Source organism: Dermacentor silvarum, chromosome 9, assembly GCF_013339745.2.
Source record: "Dermacentor silvarum isolate Dsil-2018 chromosome 9, BIME_Dsil_1.4, whole genome shotgun sequence".
In the NCBI taxonomy this organism is placed as follows: domain Eukaryota; kingdom Metazoa; phylum Arthropoda; class Arachnida; order Ixodida; family Ixodidae; genus Dermacentor; species Dermacentor silvarum.
This window is the reverse complement of record NC_051162.1, coordinates 74,038,419-74,062,841: the sequence shown is the minus strand read 5'-3', so window position 1 is coordinate 74,062,841 and position 24,423 is coordinate 74,038,419. Positions and strand designations below refer to the sequence as shown.

Below are 24,423 nucleotides of genomic sequence, written 5' to 3'. Positions count from 1 at the left end.
ATCGCAGCGTATGTATCGCATCGTATACTGTTAAGTTAACGGTGCTATGCTTGTACCTAGTCTTCTTGACAGACATTTATAGCTCTTAAATCCACGCAAAGTCAACAGAATACTTTCCTTCTATCGGTAAATGTGTTTTTATGATTTGGTCAATAGTCAACATAAGTGTTGTTCGTGTTTTAGGAAGGCAGAGTAGCCTAAAGTCGTTACTACAGGCATTATTTGCTCTGTGTTGCTTGTCCTGTCTGCCGAGTTGAACTCCAGGTAGGCCAAAATTCATTAAACTGGTGCAGGTTATTTGAAGTGCCCTGTTTGAGCAGTTCTTCCCTGTCTGAGCTTCTGGTCTTTTTAAGTAGTCTAATTACTCAACGATTTAGTGACGTTGTTGCGGCTTGACAGAGCAAGACGCCAATCTTGTAATGTGTGATGAAGTCGGGCGTGTAATTCAATTATTCGTGTGTGTCGATACGTTGTTTAAAGAAAAGTAATATGTTACTTGCACCGGTCAATTTTGCTGCCTTCAATGATTTAGAGGCATACAGTGCATATTTCTTTGAGAGAAATATACCTACGTCACACATTCATCAGCTCTCTCTAGACAGTGTGCTCCCCTATTCAGTGTGTCTTCCAAGCGATGGAGGTGCTGGTTATATGAATTCTAAGTTCAATATGACTACAACTGCAAGTGTTGCCGAACGTATGTTTTTTCTCGTCCATTTTACATGGAGAGAGTATTAGCCTCCAGTATAAAATAAGTATATATCTGCAGCCAATTCTGTGCAGCGGCCATGGGTTTTCGGATGCATGTTGGTAATTTTAAAACGAACCATTGAGAACTTAATTATAACAGTACAAAAAACAAATGGTCTGGGGCCGTATTCTGAAACGTTCCCCTAGGCGAAATGTTTTTTCGCTTTGCGGCGTGCGCTGATTCGCTGTTTTAGCAAAATTGGATGAGCTGATTAGGTGGTTGAGCCCGACGTCATTTAATTTTGCTCAACCAGCCAATCAGCGCGCACCCTGAAAGCGGAAAAAGAAATTTCGCCTAGGGGAACGTTTCAGAATACGGCCCCTGTATTCTGTTCAGAAATCATTTTTGTACTATTGCATATTTAGAATTTACATTTGAGGCATTCAAACTTTCTGTGATGTTTGTTTACGGATTTAGGGATTCCAGCAAAAAATTCTGCAATGAATTTTTCTCAGAAGTAGTTGAGGAATTACAGATGTTCACCAATTACAAATTGCTGATTGATTCTGACTGATATCATGGAATACTTGCCGTGAGTGCTCGAATGATAATATTTATGAATCTCAGGAAATATTGAGAAGATTTGATTTTTTAGGGGGGGAGGCGGGGTGGGCTTGCTTTAAAATGTTCTGATTTGATTGTGGCAATTATTCATTGCTGTGGTTTCCAAATTGGGAGCGTTAACATTTTTCTATATATAGATATATATTTTCCTGTGTATTCTCTTTGATCCTTAGGTTGCAAGCAGTTATTTCGGGTTTTTCACTCTTTTTCCGTTACAAAACCTAAATTGGCAGAAAAATCTGCACATTGATGTCGTGTTTCTGTAGTTTGTGCCAGTTCAAATATTTGTAAAAGAGGAGGATATGTTCTCGTTATCATCTGTTTACAGTAGAGGAAATGTTTGTCTCCTAGCCAAAGCCAATAATGTATCTTGAAGAAGAGCTTGTACTAAAGCATGCATCTTTTTTTCTATTTATGTTTAGGCTTGCATGAGGAGAAGGAAGCACATCCTTCAAACTTGAAGAGCTGCAACGACAAAGAAAACTATTCGGTATTCAGCTCACGATTTACTTTCATTTTGAATGAATACAGTTTCTGAGGTGGCTCTTTGAGAAAGCATGGGAACGAACTGTAAAATCATTACATACAATCAAGATAAAAGGCACGCCTAGTCTGTTCACCATCATATTGTAAGCTGGTACAAAAAACACACAATTACTAATTCCATATGATTGGTGAAATGTTTGTTGCCGATAAAGCTTGTTTAAGCAGATGGTTACGCGCAAGGTTGTTGCAATGAACCTATTAGAAATGCCTGGTATTGATGCACTGCCACTTTCAAACACTTTCGGAGATGGTATTTGGGCTATTTTTCGGAGAACAAACGTTTGGCGTCGCCTGTTTTAGCGCTTGGCAGCAGTGTTGGCGGCGGTCGGTGATGTGTTGTCGGTAGTTGATGATGGGTGGCTGTACTTGCGCAACAAAAGCACCGATGGAAAGGGCACGATCTCACTCAACCAAGTAGCGGGGAAAGGTTCCCTGGGTCACCCGTTCGCGGGTGCATTTGTTGGTTCGTTTGTTTGTTGGACCTTGTTTCGTGCTTATATTGGCAATCAATGTCCGATGGTTTCTCCACAAATCTTTTTTTACTCTCGGCCTATTGTATCGATATTTTTATGAATGCAAGATTCTTTAAAATTTATAAAATATTCAATATAAAATTTTTATATTCCACAATATTTCTTTCTTCGCTTCTATTTGTGATATGTTACAGGTTAATAACAGATTGGCCTATTTAAATATAACTTTTTTTTCTGTCTGGAAAAGTAACGTCACGTAGCGCCCTTTTGAAAGTGATCATTCGCTACTGATACATTGTATCAGCATTTCCCGGAAATATGATAGCAGTGTGTTCGAAAGGCCAAAGCTTCCGTCGTCCTGCAGCCTTTTTTTTTTCTTATTTACTTTTTCAAGATTTTTCGTAATGTGAGTACATTCAGCTATATAAATAGAGCATTTTTGCTCATGCAAACATGCAGTGCAACAGTATATAATTATTGTGCCTTTAGCATATTGCGCATTTTTGAGCGGTTGCGTTTGCAAGAAACTTGCAGTGTGGTCATCTATGGAAAGCTTCTGGCGTGACTGACGGTGTTTGACTAACGACATTTGATACTTCCAGCTATTCAAAAAGGTAAATTAGGATGGCCAATATTGATCACACATGATGCACAAACCATCCACGGCGATTGTCAACGCGTATAGGCGAATAACCAAACACTTCCTGAAAAGTATATTTATGAAGCGTTTATTCTTCAAAAAGGCATTCTCTATAAAACGAAAGGGTTAACCAGAACACTTGTAGCAGTAGTTAGGCAGAGAGCACATGCACCCGAAATGGTTATAAAGGTTGCATTCCGCGAAAAATTCACCGCGCAACGTGTTTCTCCGCAACATGCCTCTTTTAATTGGAGTCGTTGTGTCAGTGGTAAAATTCCAAATATCAAAGGCATTCCATTAACCGCCGACCACCAAAAAAAGTGGGCAAGAGCCTACGAAACCTGTTTATTAAGAAGTGCTGGTGATCCCTAGGAAGGCTCAAGATTTAGAAATCGTGTCAGTATTTGAAATAACTTGTTCTTTCACAAGTTAGTTTATACATGTTGACGCCACTCCAGCGAATTTAAAAACACAAACGACAGAGAACGAGACAACATGGGCGTTACACTCACAACTGATTTATTGGGGCTGATTAAGCAAGTAGAACAAAACGTACAACACATTGCGCGTAAGTACATGTTCTGCACGGCATTAAAATCATTTGAAAAACAAAATCTTGCTTCCACGTGCAGAATTAGACGTGTCACTGATGCAATTCCTGCATGTTCTGATATGAAAGCCTGCGTAGTTTCGCAAGCAATTATTTTAGTTCTCCTGGCTAGAGTCTTATTGTCGTCAAGCCAAGGTTCACATTTGCAAATTAAGGAGTTTGCAAGCAAACACGCATTCTCTTTATTCATAATTGAACATTCGTGCCCGTATGCTCGGCCGTTATTTCACCGTCTACTTGTACATATACTATGGGACGTCCTACACATTAGCGGTATCACGTAAACCACGCTAGTTACGCATTCCGCATAAGTCCTGGCGTGCTTCTTCTGAGAACCAGGCTTTATGTTCTAGCATAAAATGCGGGGGCTTTTACGTGGGGCCTTTTACACGGTGTCAAAAAACTTTTGTCATGCTGATCCAGTCGCCTACCTTTTTGACGTTGTGCGACATCTTATGAACCTTGGGCAATGCTTCGAGCCTAATTTTTTCAAGGAGCTTAAGCGGTTCCTTGCCGTCTGGCGCCCTTTCCATGCCGCAGGAGGGTCTCCTGAACAGATTTAAATACGGAGCATACACCCAGCTTCAAAGAGCTTCACGAATTGTTTATGATATTTTGCCGTGCGGTTTGAGTGCCACTAGATTGCTTTGCGATATTTGTTTGTCTTGTATTGGCCAAAATTTAGTGTTGAAAGAACTTTTCTAAAGGTTTCTGCATGTTGAAGGCTTTTGAATGGCGTGATAAATGATCCGCTACACTTGTTTTCACATCTCACTTCAAGATATTTTACCCACATTTCGCTAACATAAGAAGGGCAGGCTGTTTACACATAAAAGTACTTCCCGTGGTTTAGTCCAGTTATTAAACTGATTGATAACTTTTACTAAAGACCATACCTCCTATTCTTATAGCCAACATTCACAGAGAGCTCCCAAGCCTCACTGTTCTGCACACTCACAAGTAGGCAATACAGGGATCCACCTTCCATCTAAAGTGCGCGCTGCTAAAACGTTGTGTTCATGCACTGCGGGCTAGTTGATTTGAACTGTTGGAGAAGTTCCTTGTTCCGGCTATTCTTTCTCAATCTTTGAAGTGTTTTGGGGACCCTTCTGAAGATGCTGAATGGCCCCAAATGTAAGGAGACTAGCGAGGCCACAGAAATAAATTGGGCCAGACGTAGTACCCAATGTCCATAAGCTGTCAAAAAAGGGTAATTTGACCAGCCGGCATGGCGTTCACTTAATTTTATTGCGAAAGCAATTATATGGACGCTCCTGGCAATTTACCGCCGGCAGTGTTACCGTCATCGGCATATTCCGTATAAAGTACAAGTGCGATAAGATCGCGGTCACGTGTCATATGCTATAGGTGCGAGGATAAGCTTGCGAAGGTGAGCTGAGATGGATGTTGGCTTGATGCGGCGGTGGCTTCTTGCGTGCGCCAGGGTGGACGGCACGGAGGGTGCGCGCCATCTTTTCACGTACGGAAAGAGAGGAGTACGGAGATGTGCGCTGGCTGGGAGGGGTGGAGGCAGAGAGCAGGTTAATGCGCATCTTCTACTCAGGTGCAGTGGCTGAGTGCAGCCGCGCGCGCTTTATCATGTAGGTATTCTGGGGTGCGTTCGAAGGCTAGGCGACCCGAGATAGCTGATGGCTTCAGGTGCGTTGTATTCTCTCGCGGTAATTTCGCATTGAAGCGAGAGGCAGCACGAATGGGAATTCTCTCGCCGCTGCTACCACTCTTCATCATGTACGCATCAGTTTATGCAGTGGATAAATCTACTAACCTTACATCGTATAGCTGTATGAATCACTGCTTTGTCTTTCGCTTGAAACAGCGACTTTCTTCGGTACCCCATAAACGTGCTGACATGTGCTCCTATATTTTGCGCGAGAAGAGCAATCGTGGTTCATAGAAGAGGTACCCCAGGCCGTATATGATATGCATAACTGGAGTGATTGACTTTGCGATACCTCTATTGGCTGGGAAGTCGTTTAAAAAGGTGATAAACTATATAGGTTTATAAAGGTAATGATGGAGCACGGGAGCACATAAAAAAATAAGATAAAGAGAATGCGCATCTGGCTGAACATTGCTTGTCTTGTGATTGGGAACTTAGATTGCAGAAGAATAACATATTGGGAGAAGTGATGACACCACTTCAAGCAAATTTATGGAGGCTTTGCACACAATAAAAAGGGGCTTAGACTGAGTCAGCGACACACCTACCTCCATATTTAAAAGCAGGATTAAGTTTTACGATTGTTTTGGTTTGCCGAGGCAAACTTCTTGCACTCGCATTATTCTGTAGTTTTCGCGTGTAGCGTAAACCAATATATCAGCTATCAGTGTAGCGCCTATGGTGTCCGATCCTCTAGTATTTGTTTGTTATTTATATGCGCTACAATGGCTTCGTGATAAAGGCATCATATGAATAATTCAAGTAGCACTCTAGTATCCATCGGCAAACGGAGTAATGATTCTATAATTCTTTATCTGCAATAAATGACCACCATACCTCCACGCATGTGCTTGTGAATTTGTAGGTATCTAATACACAGAGCAACACTCAACATTGTAGCACATGCAGAAGGTATGAAATAAACATATTCATCCCCCGCAATGACCAGATATTCCATTACAACTGCCCAAGAAAATAGGAATTGAATCAGTTCTAGCAAATTTCAAGTTACAGTTCAAACTATGACGTAATAGTTCAGCTGAAACCCGCTACGAGAAGAGAAGTTTTAAACCCAATGAGACATCCACCCAATCGTAGCAATTACTACAAAGGAAACCCATACGGATTCCTCGAAAGAAAAGCCTTACAGTTGAAGGAAAATTCCTCCTGGTCTGACACTCGAATCCATGACCACCGCCTCTCTGGGGCAGCCGCTCTACCATCTGAGCTAACCAGGCGGCTAGCAGGTGGCACGGCGAAGTCGAATTTACCGACAACTCGAAGCAAAGGCAAGTGTTTGAGGTAATAGTTCCGCGGAAACCCGCTATGGGAAGAGAATTAATTAAAGGAAATGCGACAACCACCCAATCGTAGCAATTTCTACAAAGGAAACCCATACGGGTTCCTCGAAAGAAAAGCCTCGCAGTTGAAGAAAAATTCGTCGGCGGTAGTCCCAGGTTCGAGTCCCGGACCGGGAAGAATTTTCTTCAACTGCGAGGCTTTTCTTTCGAGGAACCCGTATCGGTTTCCTTTGTAGCAATTGCTACGATTGGGTGGATGTCTCATTTCCTTTAATTAGGTTCAAAATATCTAAGCACACCCTGATTGAAAAGTTTATAGCACAAAACCTCGGTCTATAAAACGGTAGCAGACTTTCCTTTACGATCTGAGCTGTTTAGGGCTTTACATTTGCATCTAATGTACAACTGGCGAACTATACATAGTACTTGACTTGGATAGTCTTTTTGACACCAACAGCTGGTTAGTTACTCCAGTGGGTTAGAATTCTTGTTTTGGTTGATCTCCTGATGTGAAAAAAAATATATTAGAGCTGTGACCCAAATACATATAAATAAATACGTATATGTGTCTTATAATATTTACAGAGAATGGTCTTGAACAGCTGCTACCATTATTGCACTATAAATGATAGATGGTACTACGGTTTCTACAACAGCAACTACTCCAGCTCCTGCAATGTGAGTTCAAGCTGTTACCTCATTCAAACTCATTATGTTGTGTAATGAATTACAGGGAATGTTTGTCCATGATAGCTTCTTTGGAACGCTGCTGAAAACTTACAAATAACGCCACCTGTTCGTAATCTAAAGGACAAAATGAAGCCCTTATCAGGCCATTGCTGGATCAGTAGCGGCCTACACCACAAATCGCTAAAGCCTGTCAAGTTGCACGCTGTGTGCTCGCGGCCTTCGAAAGGAGCAGGCTGACATGATTTTGTGTTAAAGCGGTGTGTTTGCCCCAAATAGGTTGCGCATAACCAGTGAAAATGAGCAAATTAGAAAACACCTTCGCCCCTTGCGTGTAATATTTCTTTATGGGAGTAACTGCCAATAAACTGAAAACTTCATATTACAAGCATTTAAGTTTGAGGTTGCTGCATCAAGTTTCACCACAGATACTGCGATGCGAAGAGAGAACCTTGAAGAAAAAATAAATCATTTGTCTTGGTTCCAATTTTACGCCTGCACAAATCAATATGACTTCATTATGCCAAGACAATACTGATCACACGCAGTTTTTACTCGTTCTATCATGTTTGATCAGGGCAAACTGAAAAATTTCCCTACACACAAGAACGATTACATCCAACTTAGTTTTTGATCTTCGACTGTGTACACATTATGTAGGAAAACCGCACTGGGATAAATCCAGTGCGGGAGGAAGACGGGTGTTGTTCAAATATAACGTTTGTTGCACATGAAAAATAACCTGACTCTACTCAAGGCTATTGGCATGGTTCTCGCATTTACAAAATGCGTAGAAGACAGAAGCAGTGACACATTTATGCAGAGTTGCCTGCTGAGAATAAATACGCCATCGCTTTATGCGTTAGAATGACCACCATAGACTGAAACTTTACCGTAATTTTCACTGCCGCAGATTGGCATTTCATTTGCGTATTTATAGTTTAAACGTTCCATTAATGAATTTCCTAGTGTTCCCTGATCATGTGGCAAAAAATTGTATGTGTATCGCTCGAGTTATCACAGCACAACCGGCGTCCAACGCAATATACTAATGTATTTATTCACCTTTACAGGACGCATACTATGAAGCTAATGCAGAAGAACTAATCTTGTTTTTTTTTAATATGGGGTTTTGCGTGCTTAAACCTCTATCTGATATGAGGACCTCTGTAGTGGGGGGCTCCGGGATAATTTGGACCACCTGGGATTCTTTAACGTGCACCTGAATCTAAATACATGCGTGTTTTCGCATTTCGCCTCCATCGAAATGCTGCCGCCGTGGCCGGGATTCGATCCCGCGAGCTCGTGCTTAGCAGCCAAACACCATAGCCACTAAACCACCACGGCGGGTAGACGGTAGTGAAAAATATTAATGTCTATGTTACACAATCTTTTTCCCTTCTGCAGCTGCTGGCTCCAACAGCACCCAATCGACTTGGATGGTGTTGTAACGGTGATTGCATCACACAGGCCCTCTGCGGGATGAACTCTGTTGAATAAGGAAGCTAAATAAAGAATAAATAAACAGGTTAAAATAAACACATTGAATAAACAATCTCTTGCAGTCATCTGTAGAAAACGGTCACACTGTTTCAATTCTCATTGGACTTGATGGCAAATAATTAATCATTGACTTGTTTACTTTCAGACATATTAATTTGCTCACTTAATATACGAATGATAAGAAGGTGGCAAAGAAAAATTTATTTTAGCTCTCATTTCTCTGCAACTCAGTTGTTTCTTCAAGATAATCTCCATCCCTTTTGACACCAAAGATGCACATCATGCTTTCTTTTTCCGTACAACCATTTGTTTAAGAAATAACTCGCTTATCATTTATATATGCAACCATACCAAAAGTTTATACTTAAATTTGTGTCACAAAAGTAATGCGGTAGAGTGCGCAATCCTCTCCGCCGAAGGTTGTTTTAAAGCTGCTTTTATTCTTTCCACATTACAATAGGAGGCTTGCCTTAATTTACAATCCTTAGCCAAAGCGGCACTAATGATACTGCCTGAATAAAACTTGCCAATGCGCATGATCTGAAGAACGCGGTATATTTAGTTACGTAAAGAGCTACCGTAATATTACAAGCGGGGAAAATGTTCCTAACAGATATATTTCTCACCAAGCAAAAGAGCACTGCAAGGATCAGTCCGGTGAGTGTTAACGGATAGCCTCTCTGTATACCTGATTTGGCCAAGCAACAAGCATTGCACTTTCTTTACTATGTGTTAGTATGGTCTGTGGCACATTAGTGTCGCCATATCAAGCTGATATTGTTTAGGTTGGCACGTAGGATAGGAAAATAAAGTTTGCGGAAATGAACGAGCTCCAAAGCTAGGCACGACTGTTGTGACATTCTACACCATAGACTTAGCGTTATGCAGCGGCAACGTTGCACCATTAAGTACTATCTTTTTCGCCAAGATAATTAGGTCCGCTAATGTAAGCAGAAGAGGACTTACAACTTCAAATTTTTTCTTGCTCGCAGCACGTAACGTTTGAGTAGCCCACATAGTTAATATACTGACTCTATAGGAAAATCAGCGCGAGAAAAGTGGCAACTGCAAAGGCGCCGCCATGTTGGTACCTCTCATTTTTTACTGTCCAAAAATATTCAAAGTATGATGCAAAAGCAAGCGTTTGTACGTAGCACGCACGTATGGACATTGTGAAAAGTTCTTTATGTGAAAGCATCAAATGACCCTTTGAACGAAAACGCCCCCTCTCTAGCAGCGAACGGCTCCGAATTCCCCGTTGGCTGCGACGCCACTTCCCGAGCACACCACGTCACGAGCGCGCCTTCACGCAGCAGAGCCGCCCAACGGGCAAAACGGAACACTAGCTGCCGCGCCAGCACCCCAGGTGTTGCGAGAGGAGAGAGGGCATCGCGGCGACGCCATGTCACTGTCGTGGTATCACTATCGGAAGTGACAGTAACGACCATCTACCTCAGCTGGGCTTCCACAATACTACAGAACAGATTATCCTGACTCACCGTCGCAACCGGCAACTTCGCCTGAGCACCACCGCTCAGGGACACCACATCCTGCCCTATGTCGGCTTCTTGTCTCGACGTCTCCCTCCACCACCTCTGCCACACATTCGTCATCCTGCGCGGCACTTCTACGAATCGCGCCATTACCTCGCAACTTGAATCAATGTGTACACGCATAACGCCGCGCGGCTATAATCTGCAATTTTGAGCATTTCATCCATACTAGCGTCGAACGCTAGCGTCTCCTCACTCGACTCTGCCATAGTGGTTCTTTCGGGCAGATATGCTATTGTCCATGGAGAAGTGCTCTCAGTTACAGATCCTACTCTTGCTGAACTACATGCGATAGTAGCTTCTTGCCGCTATCTTCCCACAACACCCCGCACCTGCCTATTATTTTCACAGACTCCATGGCCGCCTGTCACTCCTTACTATGCGGGGAACTACCTAGCCCTCTGGAACACATTCTCCAAAGTAGTTTAGTACACCAGTTGAAATCGTGTGGGTACCTGGCCACGCACGCGGGACTGTCGGGGAACGAATGGGCTAACGGGCTCGCCTATGACAGTTTTCGCCAGGCTCCCTGACTTCCCCGTTCAAGCTCACATGATTCCCGACCTCCTCGATTTCTCACCAGCCATATCAACTTGCCCGCTGCACGTTTCCGCCTCTACATCTCGGTCTATCTCGCGGACACGGCGTCCTCATCCGACAAGCCCAGACGGGCTCTCTTCTTTCTCCCACACGTCTACATCTCCTTCGCGCATTCGTAGAAGAGCCACCGCGATGTCACAGGTTCGGCGGTCATCCCAATGGCTCTCACATACTGTGGTCTTGTCCTCCTCGCCAACCTTCCGCCCCCCAACATCCACCAAACTATCCCCTACCACTACGGCTGCTTGGTTGACTCTCGCAGCCTCATTGCTGGCTTAGCGGTACCTGGCAACCTTCACTGCTGAAGCGATGAAATGTGTGCCCGGCGGGACCCAGGACTGAGGGACCCTCTCCACAACAGCTACTCTTACTTTTATTTAATAAAGTGTAGCATCATCATCATTATCATCGCTCTCGGAAGCCGGCGCGCTGTCCGTATCTCTCTCTCTCTCACCCCCACTGGGCTTAGCTGCTGCGCGCACATGCCGGCCTTAGTGGCCGCGGCTGTTCCGGCTTTCTCGACGCGCAGAACCTCGGTGGTATGCGGCATTGGCACCACTGGCTGCTGCTGTGTGCTGGCTAGGTTACCACGTGCCGCTATAGTACCAGCATACCTTGGTGGCCGCTGCTGCTTCCTCGTTGTCTTGTCGCGCAGGTCGTTAAATGGATAATAATACTATCGCATTCATAACTCATAAGAAGTGCTTCAGTGTCCTCCCCAGATGCCTTTCTGCCATCGCCGTCGCCGCGAGGTTCCGTATAAAATCTAAGGGGAATAAAATCGTCGCCGCGCCCCGTATGCTGTATCATCGAGTGAAAGCGTGCGAGGGTGAGCCGGCCATCGCGGCTCAATCTCGCGCCTGAAAGGTAAGGTGAGCGGGGAGGAAGGGCACCGTCTTCCGGTCGCGGGTAATGCTCCATAGGGAGGGTAGAGAGAGAGAGAGGGGGGTGGGTTCTACTGCAGACTGCCCGAGCAGCCGCGCGCACCGCTGCCTCCCGCAAGGGTCCGGTTGGATGGTAGGGAGTGGGAGGGAGGATGCGTACTACGCCGCGCGCGCCCACTCGGGCAGCTGTATGTTGAAAGCCATCTGCAGCGGGGACAGAGTCTGCCCTACGCTGCGTTTTCACATCTTAGTTGGCGTTGATGCGAGCGGCGGCACGAAGCTGGGTTTCCTGCGCCTCCAAGATTGAAACTCAACATCTCCCTCATAGAACGCGAACACTCTACCACTTGACCACCACTACGGAGAATAAAAAAAGCGCAATTTCGCCCGGATAGCGAAACATCGATTCCGATAGCAAATTAGTAAAGAGCTATACGAAGCAAGGGTAGTAGTTTATTGGGCCGTATGAAGTTGTAAACATTCGCTTACTAACTAAATATACAATACAAGCACGGTGTCACGCACGCACAGGTAAACATGATTACATCGCGCTCGATGACCGTGACAGCTCGCTGTGAAAACGCCGGGGTGAGAAAGCGCGCCAGCAGCAGCGGGCAAATTGACTTTCGCGCTGTCTTTCGTCTTGCTTCAACGCGAACTATACGTCAAAAGCACAGCGCACACGAAGCTACCGGCACTTGTAGATCGCTTTGAAAATGAGACCCACACGGGCGGGCACTTCGCCAAAGTCGCAGATCGCATTCAAAACACGGCGCCGCGTGCGGCCACGCGGTGAGCAACAGCTGACGGAGCATAACGCATATCTCTCCCCCCTGCACCTCCCTCTCTTTCGCCTCGCCCCCGTGCCTCGCGCACGAAAGACCGCGCAATGCTGGCCTGCCTTCCTTCCTCGCGTGTGCTACATTGAGGCACGATTGCAGGCTCTCCGTCGTGAGCTTTCACTCGCACACGCAGCGTACGGAGCGCGGTGACGATTTTATCGCCATTGGATTTTATACGGAACCTCACGGCGACGACGACGGCGACAGCAAAAATGCGCTTGGAGTGTCGATTTAATTGCTATCACAATAAAATAAACTTAGACAAGAGCGAACGAAAGAAAACTGTGTAGATTTTGAGCAACCTCGTAGTGCGCTTTGTCAAACTTCCGTGCCTGCTGTCTCACACATCTAGAAAAGCAACTGCGCGTAGAGTTTTTTTATTATATATTAGATATTATGTCAAGCGCTAAGATTAGCTGGTTTGAAATGTGAGTACGGCATAGCAATGTGGCTTTTATTAAAGCGTCTTACCAGGCTGTCTATGGCAATAAAGGCGACATTTTGAGCAATTATTTGATCCAAACAAGGACAAAACTATTTTTACCTGCCATAAATATGACAACTAATTTTTGCAGTACAACAAATATGTGCACTGATTCAATGTAGTTATACAGATATAACAGCTCTTTGATTCACTTCGAGCAATACGCTGTGAAAAGGTTGGTAATATTAACATATGAAGTGAATGAGTTAGGTAGAGATGTTAGATCAATATACTAAAGAAAGATTTCTTGGTCAGAGAAAGCACGACTGTTAAGTTAATATGGATCATTTTCATTTTCCAGCGAAGATAAACAGTCTGACAATAACGACGACGACGAAATTGGTGCTGTGTGAGCTTGAAGTGGTGGCACCCTTCCTTATTCTTGAGCCTATCTTACCTAAGCCCATCTTGGATAAAACATTCTGACATGGAAAACGAACGTGTATTAACGAGGCTGATTTACAGAGCTTTAGTTTGGACTAGTCGAACAGTGTCCTTAAGCCAAGGAATAGTGATATTCCCTCGCTAAAGTCAATTGGAGTCACTATGAGTACTTCAATATTCTCAGCAGCATCATTACATTATCTTTTCATGTTAGCTAACTTTTACCCTTGTAATACAGCGTGGCATAATTTTACAATAATATAGCCTCAACTGACCCCTTTCGTGCGTTAGGATTGGCCACTACTACAGCAAACAAATATATGCACATAGTGAACGCACATGTAATATATGTTTATATATGTATGATTAACCTGTCTTTAAGTGCTGCGGTCTCAAATGAGGTCTTAGGCACCAGAGGTTAACACGAGCCACTGTTTGGTTGGCTACTCTGCACTGGGGAAAGAGAAAAGGGTAGGAAAGTTGAGGAAAGCGAAACTAGTAAAGTTTGTTAAACGTACATGTGGAACCACTCCTCGCACCAATCGTGCTCCACTCTTTCGATATTTAGACCAAAAAAGTAGGTTTCTAAATCCAAGCAAGTTTATACTATTGCGACAACAGCCAGTCAACATGCCATTCAGTGCCAACATTTGGCAATTCTATGCTTCTGTAGCCAATGGTAAATCGGCAAGGCAGCCATCTAGGCTTTGATTTACCCAGTGCATAAATGGAAGATGTAAATGCATTCGCTCGTGGAAAAACGCCACGACGTTATTAGGAGACCTAACAATGTTTTCAATGTCGAGCTGAAGCGAAAGATTTATCTGACCTGGCTACTGCCTAAAGATGATAATAAAGAAGCGTAGTGCCGCCAGTCTACTCGACGCATTTCGCAGCGTTCGCGCGAGCCGGCGGACCACGTTTCTGGGTGGCCACGCTTGCACTTCACACTGGTGCTGCTAGATGACGCAGTGTGTACAAAGAGAATCGCGGGATGAGGCTGGCCACAGTACACCCCCTAATAATACATGACGCGTTTCGACGGTAGTAGTACGCCGAACACCTGCACACGTTCAGCTACTAATGACATAATAACCGATCAGACTTGTACACGGTGAAGCAAAGTACAACCAATGACAATTACTTCATTCAAAGATATACATGATTGCCGTTTCCAATTACTGCCCCGTGAAAGTAATCGAGGAATTACTCAAAAACATTTCATTACTTCTACGTTACATTCCCCCGAACTTTTATTAACATTCTTCAGATACAGTAACCACAACAGACTGGCCCGGTACTCTCAGTGCGTCTTCTGTAGCTCTTGAACTTTGCGTAATTATATGCACTAACAAATAATTTAAGAGCATGTTTTTTTCATCAACGTCCCTCGTCATTGTTCTCAACCCATCAGCAGTGACGCCTAAAAGTCGCTCGAGGAGAAAAAATACCGAGAAAGCAGGCAGAGTAGCTGCAGTTCACTCGATGCACGCGCTGGAGGGAAGGCGGTGTTTTAACAAATAGGGATGTTGAGCACAAGAGAGGGTTTCCTGAGCATCTAGGTCCTCTATGATACACAGCGCTTGAATATTGTTGAGCTTTAAATAAATTTTCCCATTTGGAGCCTTGAAAGGTGAAAAAATGGTCCGCATGTGATTTTCTGGCATTAACGTCGGAAGCGTCCTTCACTATCGAGAAACACCAGCACCGGTTCAATTAAGAAACAACTACTTAGCCCACGGATTCGCCTGTATAGACATGGTCAGTCGCCAGGCTGCAGCGTGGCACAATCTCTGGCGTCCTGCTGCAGTTTTCCCCAAAGTAGGGCTCTCAAAGTTTCTGTCACAGCTTGTCTCTGCAATAAAGAAAGTGGTTTCATAAAATTCATTGCTCCAAAGATTATTTAATTACAGTGAGCGATACTCAGCAAACAAGGTAATTGTTAAACTACAAATTTATTAAAAATGTAATTGATTAGGCCTAATATTTTGAAAGTAATTCCTTACGCACAAGTCTGTGCTTGACACTGTTGCAACGCCATAATGTTTTCATATTTGCGAGAGATTAGAATATTGTCTGCATGACTCATGTATGTATGACTAAAAACTAAATGATAATGTATGACCGATGCAATTAATAGGCGTCGAATAAAGTACTAAAATAGGGTCCTCGTTGGACTTGTCATTCAATTCAATAGCCTTTCACATCCTGCACGCCATCCGCTAAGGCAAAACATTGAATGCCAGAACTGATGAATTTGGGCACATTTTAAAGCTGTAATGGCAGGCAATTTCTGCTTTTTTGTCTATTTGGATAGCTGTCGACACAGTAATAACGCGTTGGAGCCGCTCCTCCATCGAGGCAGGGCAATTAGGTCAGTTTTTATTACGAATAGTTCGAAAGTCTTACTGAGTGCAGCGCACGGCCTGGTATGTGGAAAAGGTGTTTATTTGCAACACCCAAACAGCACCGGTGGCACCTTCGCATCAAATACCAACGCGTGCGGAAACACTACAACAGAGCTTATGAAAACTCGGTACGTTTGCACTCTACAGAACAAGCTTGAGGCGAGATTTACTTGGAAGCGTACTATTGCGAACGAAATTCATTTGGAATGCGTAGACACGACGACAAAAGACATTTTTAAGTTATATATAAGCAAGTCATGCAAAGTACAGCGGTGTTGTGCAAGAGGTCACGGTCAGATAGGTGTGTTACACAACTTATAGGTCCTAAAATATATATTTATTGATTCATTATGGCACTAAGTTGTCCTGCTTTGACATAATGCATTTCGCAAAAGCAGCTCTTTCGCAGCGTAATGACGACACACTTCAAAGACGAATAATTGCCACTGCTTGCATATTTAATTGTGCCAAACTTTGACAAAGCTTCCAAAAAACTGACAAGTAACATGGAGAAATGAAACGTGGCACAGGTGGCAGTTTTTTATTTCTCCATTCGGCCAATTGTTTTCTGGAGGCGCATTGTTGCTTACCGGCTGAGTTTCATAAAAGGCGATAATAAATGGCCTTGTCGGTATGCAATTATCACTTCAATGAAAGTTGTCATTACGAAAAACGCACCTAGAATGGACGGGGCGTACGGTTGCTCTCGCGCTTGCTGCAACCTGCGCAAGCTGTAATTGCTGATGCGGCATTCTGGGTTACTTGGTGCCCGTCGGTTGAGCTGATGGCTATCGCTCGCACACTGTTGGCATTTTTTGAACGGCACTGCTAACCTCAACGAAACTGTAGCAGTAAGAAAACGTTGTTGAGTTTCCTTCATAATATATACATGGTGACCCTAAGTGACCTTTTTGTCAGAAACACCTGAGTACCAGCCAACTTGTCTTCACTTCTACCAGAAAAGGCCAACACCTATATGATCGAGCGAAACTTGGCCACGCTATTGCTGGAGTGAAGAGAACATTCCTACTCCATCGATCATGATTGCAATGTTTCTGATTGTCCTAAGGTATTTGCTGTGAATTTATTTTTCAGGGCATTTATTGCCTAAATTTTGGAGTGGAAGTATCATTAAGCGTTTCTTATCTCAAAATATTGAATTGCTCTCTTTGTGTTGTTGAAAGCGTAAGGATGACAGTACGTGTAGCTTTATTCGGATAGACCTCAAGTTACTAGTCATCTAATGGGATCAACCAGTACAATACTCTTACCCGAAAAAAGAATACTTGAAAGAAAATCAGACACCTGGCTTTTCACACTGTTTGAAGCACATCGGCACAGCCTCAAAGTTCATTCTAGTTTTACCACAAGGTTTGCTGTCAGTGCGCTTCGAGGGCGGAAGCGGAGGAGCAATTGTGAAAATTTTCATATGCGAGGCAGAATAGTCACATAAATATAAGAACACGAGTAAGCTTTATTTATTATGTTCCGATGCACAAAGGTATTGGTACTTTCAGTGACAGCAGCGCTTCAAAACTGCATTGTAACATTAGTACTTTCAACCAAAGAAAAAAGGCCTGCTAACTTACCTTTTCCACGAATCACAAGGCACGAAGAGGTCGCACTTGCAACGTGTACCAGACGTTGGCAGGTGACCGGTAACATTTGGTTAAAGAATGTATCACGAGGCGTGACGACTTGGACATTGTCAAGCGTGGATTTGACATATTTTTTGATGAATAACACAGGCAGTAGCATTAAAACTAAGATGCTCTTGCCAAAGATCAGTGAAGATGCACCAAATTGCTTGTGCAAAATATTTCGTTATCCGATCTATCTGTACTTGGTCAGCTGGACGGTAGTAGAGACCATACACCGAGATGGCATGCCGGCCGCATTCGGTGATCGAGCTCCTTTTAGAAACGTCCAGTGTCCCACAGGACAAGGATATGAAAAGAAAACGTTCAGGTTGACCATTATCTACCTAAACTCCTACGCAAAGTACAGAATAGAGAGTGCACAATGTGTGCAAGATTTTTCGGCCCTGAGAAACACGGTAGTTCATGTTGCTTGCGTCAATCACGTTAGCCTAAATCGTGATGGCGTTCCCGATTGCCATTCCTGGCAAGCCGATATCATTTTTGAAGCTATTGCAATGCACAACGTTACTGTAACGAAAAGATTCTACAAAAGACTTAGTGATATAGAGAAACAAATGCTTGACGGCAACATAGACGTCCTTGGGAGCATAATTGTCGTCGGCTCAGACGCTAACAAACGTTTTGCAATCCCGCCTATCGTCGCATACTGGTATGAAAGCTTTTACGCAAAACGTATGGGTCCTTTGCCGCTTTCTTTCTACGTCATACTAGAGAAATCGAAGATTTCATGCTTGTAGCGGTGGCTTTGTTACTCACGCTTCTTGTATTGGTTGCTGCCGACATAGAGCGCATTAGGGACTGGTCATTCCACACTGTGACTGTTTCGTTTACGTTTCTTCTGGCCTCATTCTACGCCACGTCCTCAACAATTCCTCGGATTGGACGCTTTGGCACTGTGTGTTCTTTCGTATGTGGCTTATGGCTACTAAATATCCTTCCGTTTTCCAACTACTTCCGAGGAGAGCTGACATCAAGAGTGACGTTGCGTAACGTTCCTGAGCAGATTGACAACATTGACAACCTGGAGCGCGCGCTTGATGAAGGCAAGGTCGCACCATGCGTCGTGAAAGACACATATTTGCATAGCCGCTTATTAAGCAAATCGTCTACGGACAGCATTCACCAAAAGCTGCACCTCGCGTTTGTGCAGAACAAAGACGCTACGGAGCTAAAAGTTTCCGATTATTCTGATTGTCTGCTCTGCGCTCATCTTTCAAATCGGATCTGCTTTGTGTACAGCTTACCAAATTGGTATCTACTGCACTTCAAGAGTGGGCTCATAGAATCTCGGGAACCATTGGGTACGCTATATATGACCATATTAATTCGAAAAAGTTACCCTCGTAGACTTGCTTTGCACAAGTTTGTAAGAAGAGTCATTCAAACATCGCTACTACGCCAACCCGAGATGTTTTCTAAACCAGAAGCATTGCGTGCCTACGCCAATCAAGAAATAAACGAACCACGCCCTCTGCAATTAGAGGAGTTTGCCTCTTTTTTTCTCGTGTTCAGTGCTCTTTTGATTGTGTCTCTTATTGTTGGTTTGCTGGAGTTGCTGATCAGACCAAAATGGATTGCTACAAGTCTGGCGTAATCTGAAAAGTTTGCTGGTTGCCATACACAAATAAAAATTTGTGCCGGTTGAAAAATATTCCATTCTTGCTCAGACGTATTAAATATATATTGCGAATCCGGGCTCTCCACGACAAGGAACATTAAAGGGGGATATTAGAGCAATTTATTATTCGCGACACATTGCAGGGATCACGCTTGCACGCAGTCTGGTGGGTGACTGCTTAGGGAATTTTCTTTTTTGCATGGATTATATGGCACTATTTCCGGTGGTGGTTATGATAATGTAGGCTATGAAGAAAAGCTTATTTGAGCTGTTGTAGTCAGTTGCTTTTTAACATTACCAGACAGCGACTTTTGCGTGATAAGAAGCTTTATAAGCTGAAAGATACGTGGAAACGAAATACCAGTGGTGAAGCCACACCGATGTTTGCTCACCAGGTCACCGTCGTGGACTCTGACGGCCTCTTCTCGCCACTCATTATAACTTTTTGTTGTAAAAACTCAAAGGTTACACTTTGTATTACAAACAACTTTAGTAATGCACAACAGCATTCTGACCGTTTCGCAGAAGTATGCGCAAATATGGTTACCACAGAAATTATAGATTTATTAAGACTCCCGCGATATACTATAGCATGCAAAAATGCGCCCATAACCTTTGTCTAAAAGAAGCATGAACTGCCACTCGTTCGCGTGGCAAGTAGTATCTTATTTTTGGCCTCGAATAAAAGTTTATTCTCGAATAAACTGCTTTCAAATTTTATTTCTACATTCTCTGTCCCTGTATATTAGGTTCACGAATATTAATAAGTTGCGAATATTAATAAGGCATTAAAAAATAAATTAAAACTGGTGTCGGCAAGATTTACCTGTTGAATGACTTATGCTAAGCTCAACACATGGAGTGCAATGAACAAGTACACACGAATGTTCGCTCTATTTATTAGAGCACATCTGGCTAGTATGCAGATGACGAGCGCGCTGCTCGTCATATCGTTGTATAGTGCTGGAGTGACGCTAAATTAAAGACAGCTGGTGGTAAGCGCTTGTAGCAAGTTCAGTTCAACACGCTTTACATCGCACTACAAACGAGTGAAATATCCTTTATACTGCGAGTGAAACTGAGTTTCAATAAAATGAGAAACGGAGTGTCTTGTTGATCTAGAATTGATCACTGTACACACATGTTTGTGCATTTATTCCACGAAATGTTGTTGCTGTGTCCTAGACATGTGCATTATTCAGATGTATTTGTTGTTTTATTGTTTATAACAATCAACAAAACCCATTACCTGTCTTAAGTTGCAACGTGTACGTGTGTCACTGTTTGAGTGTTGGTTAATGCTGTGACGAAGAAGCCAAACGTCATTGGTGTTCTTTTTTCTTCCCATTACAGTGTTACTTCCCACGTTAGTGTATGTAGCAACGACCCAAATAAACACTCTTTAGAAGTGTTCTATCAGCGTAGTTTTATTTGTAGCACTGGCAACCTGTCTTAAATACCTGAATTTTTTGCACCCGGAGGTAACGCTATTGGTATGAAGATACGATGTATCTCTCTTCCGGCTTAAAGTGTTTATTTATTACGACAAATTAGAATATACGGTAAGTAGGTGCGCATCATAATACAAGATGGTACCAGCTATTATTCAATAAAATATCGAATGTTTGCCTGATCAATCATGCGCGCTGCATCATGCTGTGTTTCTTCTTGTTCCGGTGGTTTAATTGTGTGCGTCGTGCGCACGTGTCATTCTTTCAGTATTGGCACCAATTAATTTTAGGCGTTCATATAGAGCTGGTGTTCATAAACTACTGATTTGCAAGCAATTAAAAAATATTTTAAGAGAAATCAAGGAAAGATACCGTAAAAATAAATATAAAATCTTTAGTTAAAAATAAAAAGGTCGGCACACTCAATTGTACTTGACATCTACATACGCCGATGCATTTCGCTAAGGTTGCACCAAAGGCAGTTACTGAACAATGCGTGTGTTGTCAAGTGAAGAGTTATGTTGAGACTTCAGCGTTTTATAAGCAAGTCAGGATGCATTTATTGGCAAGATATGCGACTGAAAGGCTTAAATAAACCCCTGTGGCACACATTCAGTTACTCCAGGGGCACATAGCCTGTTGCGAATGCCCATTGTGGAACGGTGCACATGAAGAGTAGACATACGCAGTCACACCCGCGGTGCATGACTGAACTGCACATTCACTGGGATCGGCCCACAAATAAGGTGCGTTCGCCCGCCAAATATGGCTGACATTGGAGAATAATGCTTTGCAGATAAAGTTGCAAACAGCAAGCATGTACGCTAGATATAGCAGCACCAAAGCGCAAGATATCGAACTTTCGGAAAATAATTATTAGGGGACTGCAGTCAATTGCCGAAAAACTAGAGGTTCGGAACATTCTTTCGAGTACAGTAAACGGAAAATCATGATAACTTCTCAATGGCAAATAACCACATATTTGCTTTTTGTTTCTTTTATTATTGCTACTCTTATACGGAGAAGTTGGAATAGGGGAATACAATACATCATTGTATTCGTCAGCACAGAGAAATTAGGTACAAAACATAAATAATGGTCAATTGCATTTGTCGGCAAAAATGACCAGTAGGAACAAACAACTGCATTAAAACAATTGAAAAAAAAGATAAAATGGTGAACAGCCACAGCAAAGTATTAGTCACCCCATGGCACGAAACTTCGTAGGTCTAAAGGACACCCCGTGTATAGTGCTATTACACTGGCGTACAAAATAAGCACAGGGTTACAAAGCACGCACTAAACAACCTATCCACATCTCACTCAATCATCGCGAGCACTCATTGTCACAACGATGGCGTAAACAATAGCGACCAGCTGCGAGTAGCCCATGTTATTCGCCGAAAGTATAACAGTTCGTGCTGCCACCCAATTCACCATTTCAACTGTGATGCTTTCAAAACTTCGTTACGTCCAATACTAGGCGCGGGAGGAGAGGGCGCGATTGAGGCCACCAGTCATAGCGGCTCATCTTTGTTTCCACCCAGCATTGGGCAGCCACATCCGGGATAGCGGATCAGCCACGAGCTCTTGCCGTTTAAGCAAGAGCGCGTGATTAAGCGAGTGCTTCATCCCGCGAAATCCTACAATGTGAACGAGTGAGTTTTTAAACGCCCCAACATATTTTAACAGAAAAAAAACTGAAGTATTTACCTACTTTCAAGAACGATTCCATCAAACTTAATTTTGAAGCTTCGAAAAACAAACAATAACACTGTGCCAAATTATTTAGAGAAATCGCACTGGGAATAAATCCAGTGCGTGACGAAGACGGGTGTTATTCAAATATAACGCTTTGTTGGATCGAAAAATAACCTGACTCTACTCAAGGCTAATGGCATGCTTCTCGCATTTACAAAATGCATAGAAGGCGGAAGCAGCGACACATTATGCACAGTTGCCTAGTCGAGAACAAATGCGCTATCGCTTTGTGCGCTTGTATGACCACCATAGGCTGACATTTTGCTGGAATTTTCACTGCCGCAGATCGTCATTTCATTCGCATATTTATACTTTAAATGTGCCATTATGAAAGTTCCTAGTATGCCTTGATCTTGTAGCAAAAATTGTATGTGTATCGCTCGAGTCATCACAGCCCTGCTGACGTCCAACACAATATAGTAAGAAGTAGTTGATCGATTGGAAAATATAGAGAGGTCGGCCGGAAAATTGAGTATCTGGCCTGCTACTCTATGCAAGGGAAGGGAAGAAAGAGGGTCATAATGGGGGATGACAATGGGAGAAACGAGGTGAAAGAACACATCGCATAAATGTTACTATCACAAACACGAGTCCAGGCCCGTGTCGCCTAAGAAACGTGAAAGGGCACGCATTGCCACTATCGTCTGCCAACTCTCCGGCCATGCGCCCAGCAGGAGGTCCAGCGACAGTGGTCTGCTGTCTAAATGCCTTAGGGTAGCTGCCAATGTCAGTCTTTCGCGTGCATACACAGGGTACACCACGAGCACATGGTCTGTAGTCTCTTCAAGACCACACGCTGAACAGTCCGGGGAGTATTAGGAAGCTAATGCAAAAGAAATAATTTTTGTTCTTTTAAATATAGGTTTTCCGTGCCAAAACAATTATCTCATTATAAAGCACGTCATAGTTGTAGACTTCAGAATATTTTGGAGCACCTGGGGTTCTTTAACGTGCGCCTGAATCTAATTACATGGGTTTTTTCGCATTTGGCGCTCATCGAAATGCGGCCGCCGTGGCTGCGATTCAATGCCGTGACCTCGTGCTTAGCAGCCCAACACCACAGCCACTAAGCAACGATGGCGGGTAAACTTAGGTGAAATAATATTATTGCGCATGTTACAATCTTTTTCTCTTCTGCAGCTGCCGGCTCCAGCAGCACCGAATCAACTTGGATGGTGCTGTAATGGTGATTGCATCACACAGGCCCTCTGCGGGCTCAACTCTGTTGAATAAGGGAAGCTAAATAAACAATAAATAAACAAAGTAAAATAAACAAGGTGAATAAACAAGTCCTGGGCAACAATAAGTAGAAAACGATCACACTGTTTCAAAGTTCGTTGGACTTGATGGCATATCATTAATCATTGACTTTTTTACTTCCAGACATATTAATATGCTCACCTAATACACCAACGATAAGAAGGTGGCAAAGAAAAACTCTTCTTTTTAGCTCGCATTTCTCTGGAACTTGTTTGTTGAAAATAATCTCTATCTGCCTCGCCACCAAAGTGCACATAATGCTTTTTTATTTTCTGTACAGCCATTTGATTAAAGGGGGAGGGGGGAATTTTATTACGCAAAATATGAAAAATGCGTACAAAGATATTTGGTCGCATAGCCTAAAGCGGCTAGTGATGGGTTCAATACAAAATATGTATCGCAATAATTATCAGTCTTATACAAACAAAATAGCGCAAGTATCATACATAAGCGGTACATACTATATATAATCACAGAACTGCGATAAAAACGAACAAAAATAACAAAAATAACATGCACATGATTTTTTTACATATGACAAGCGCGAGAAAGTGCTTGGTAAGATAAGTGGCATTTGCATGTAATGTCAAAATTGCTTGCGAGTTTTATTTCAAGAGGCAAATTGTTCCACAGCTTAACACCAGACAATTGAATTAATCGTTCGCCGTACACATTCGAACATACAGGAAGATTAAGATTACCGTTGCGTGCAGGCCGTGTGTTTAATGACTGAAACATGAAAATGGTACGCGGCAGAGGTG

At 43.2% G+C, this 24,423-nt stretch overlaps 1 protein-coding gene across 5 annotated transcripts in view; it reads left to right on the top strand.

The window, feature by feature from the left end:
* The window catches only part of LOC119465322 (uncharacterized), a 95,936-nt gene extending 72,286 nt beyond the window's left edge, over positions 1-23,650 (top strand). For 2 of the 5 annotated variants that reach the window (XM_037726125.2, XM_037726124.2), the window contains exons 8-10: positions 1,738-1,805; positions 7,152-7,244; positions 8,661-8,809. In XM_037726125.2, the coding sequence (XP_037582053.1) occupies positions 1,738-1,805; positions 7,152-7,244; positions 8,661-8,753 (254 nt within the window). In that variant the 3' untranslated portion in view covers positions 8,754-8,809. Of the gene's footprint in view, positions 1-598; positions 698-1,737; positions 1,806-7,151; positions 7,245-8,660; positions 8,810-23,542 lie in introns of those variants that run through there. The other 3 variants (XM_049656347.1, XM_049656349.1, XM_037726123.2) reach the window with 3 other exon arrangements.
* Positions 23,651-24,423: the final 773 nt, after the last annotated feature.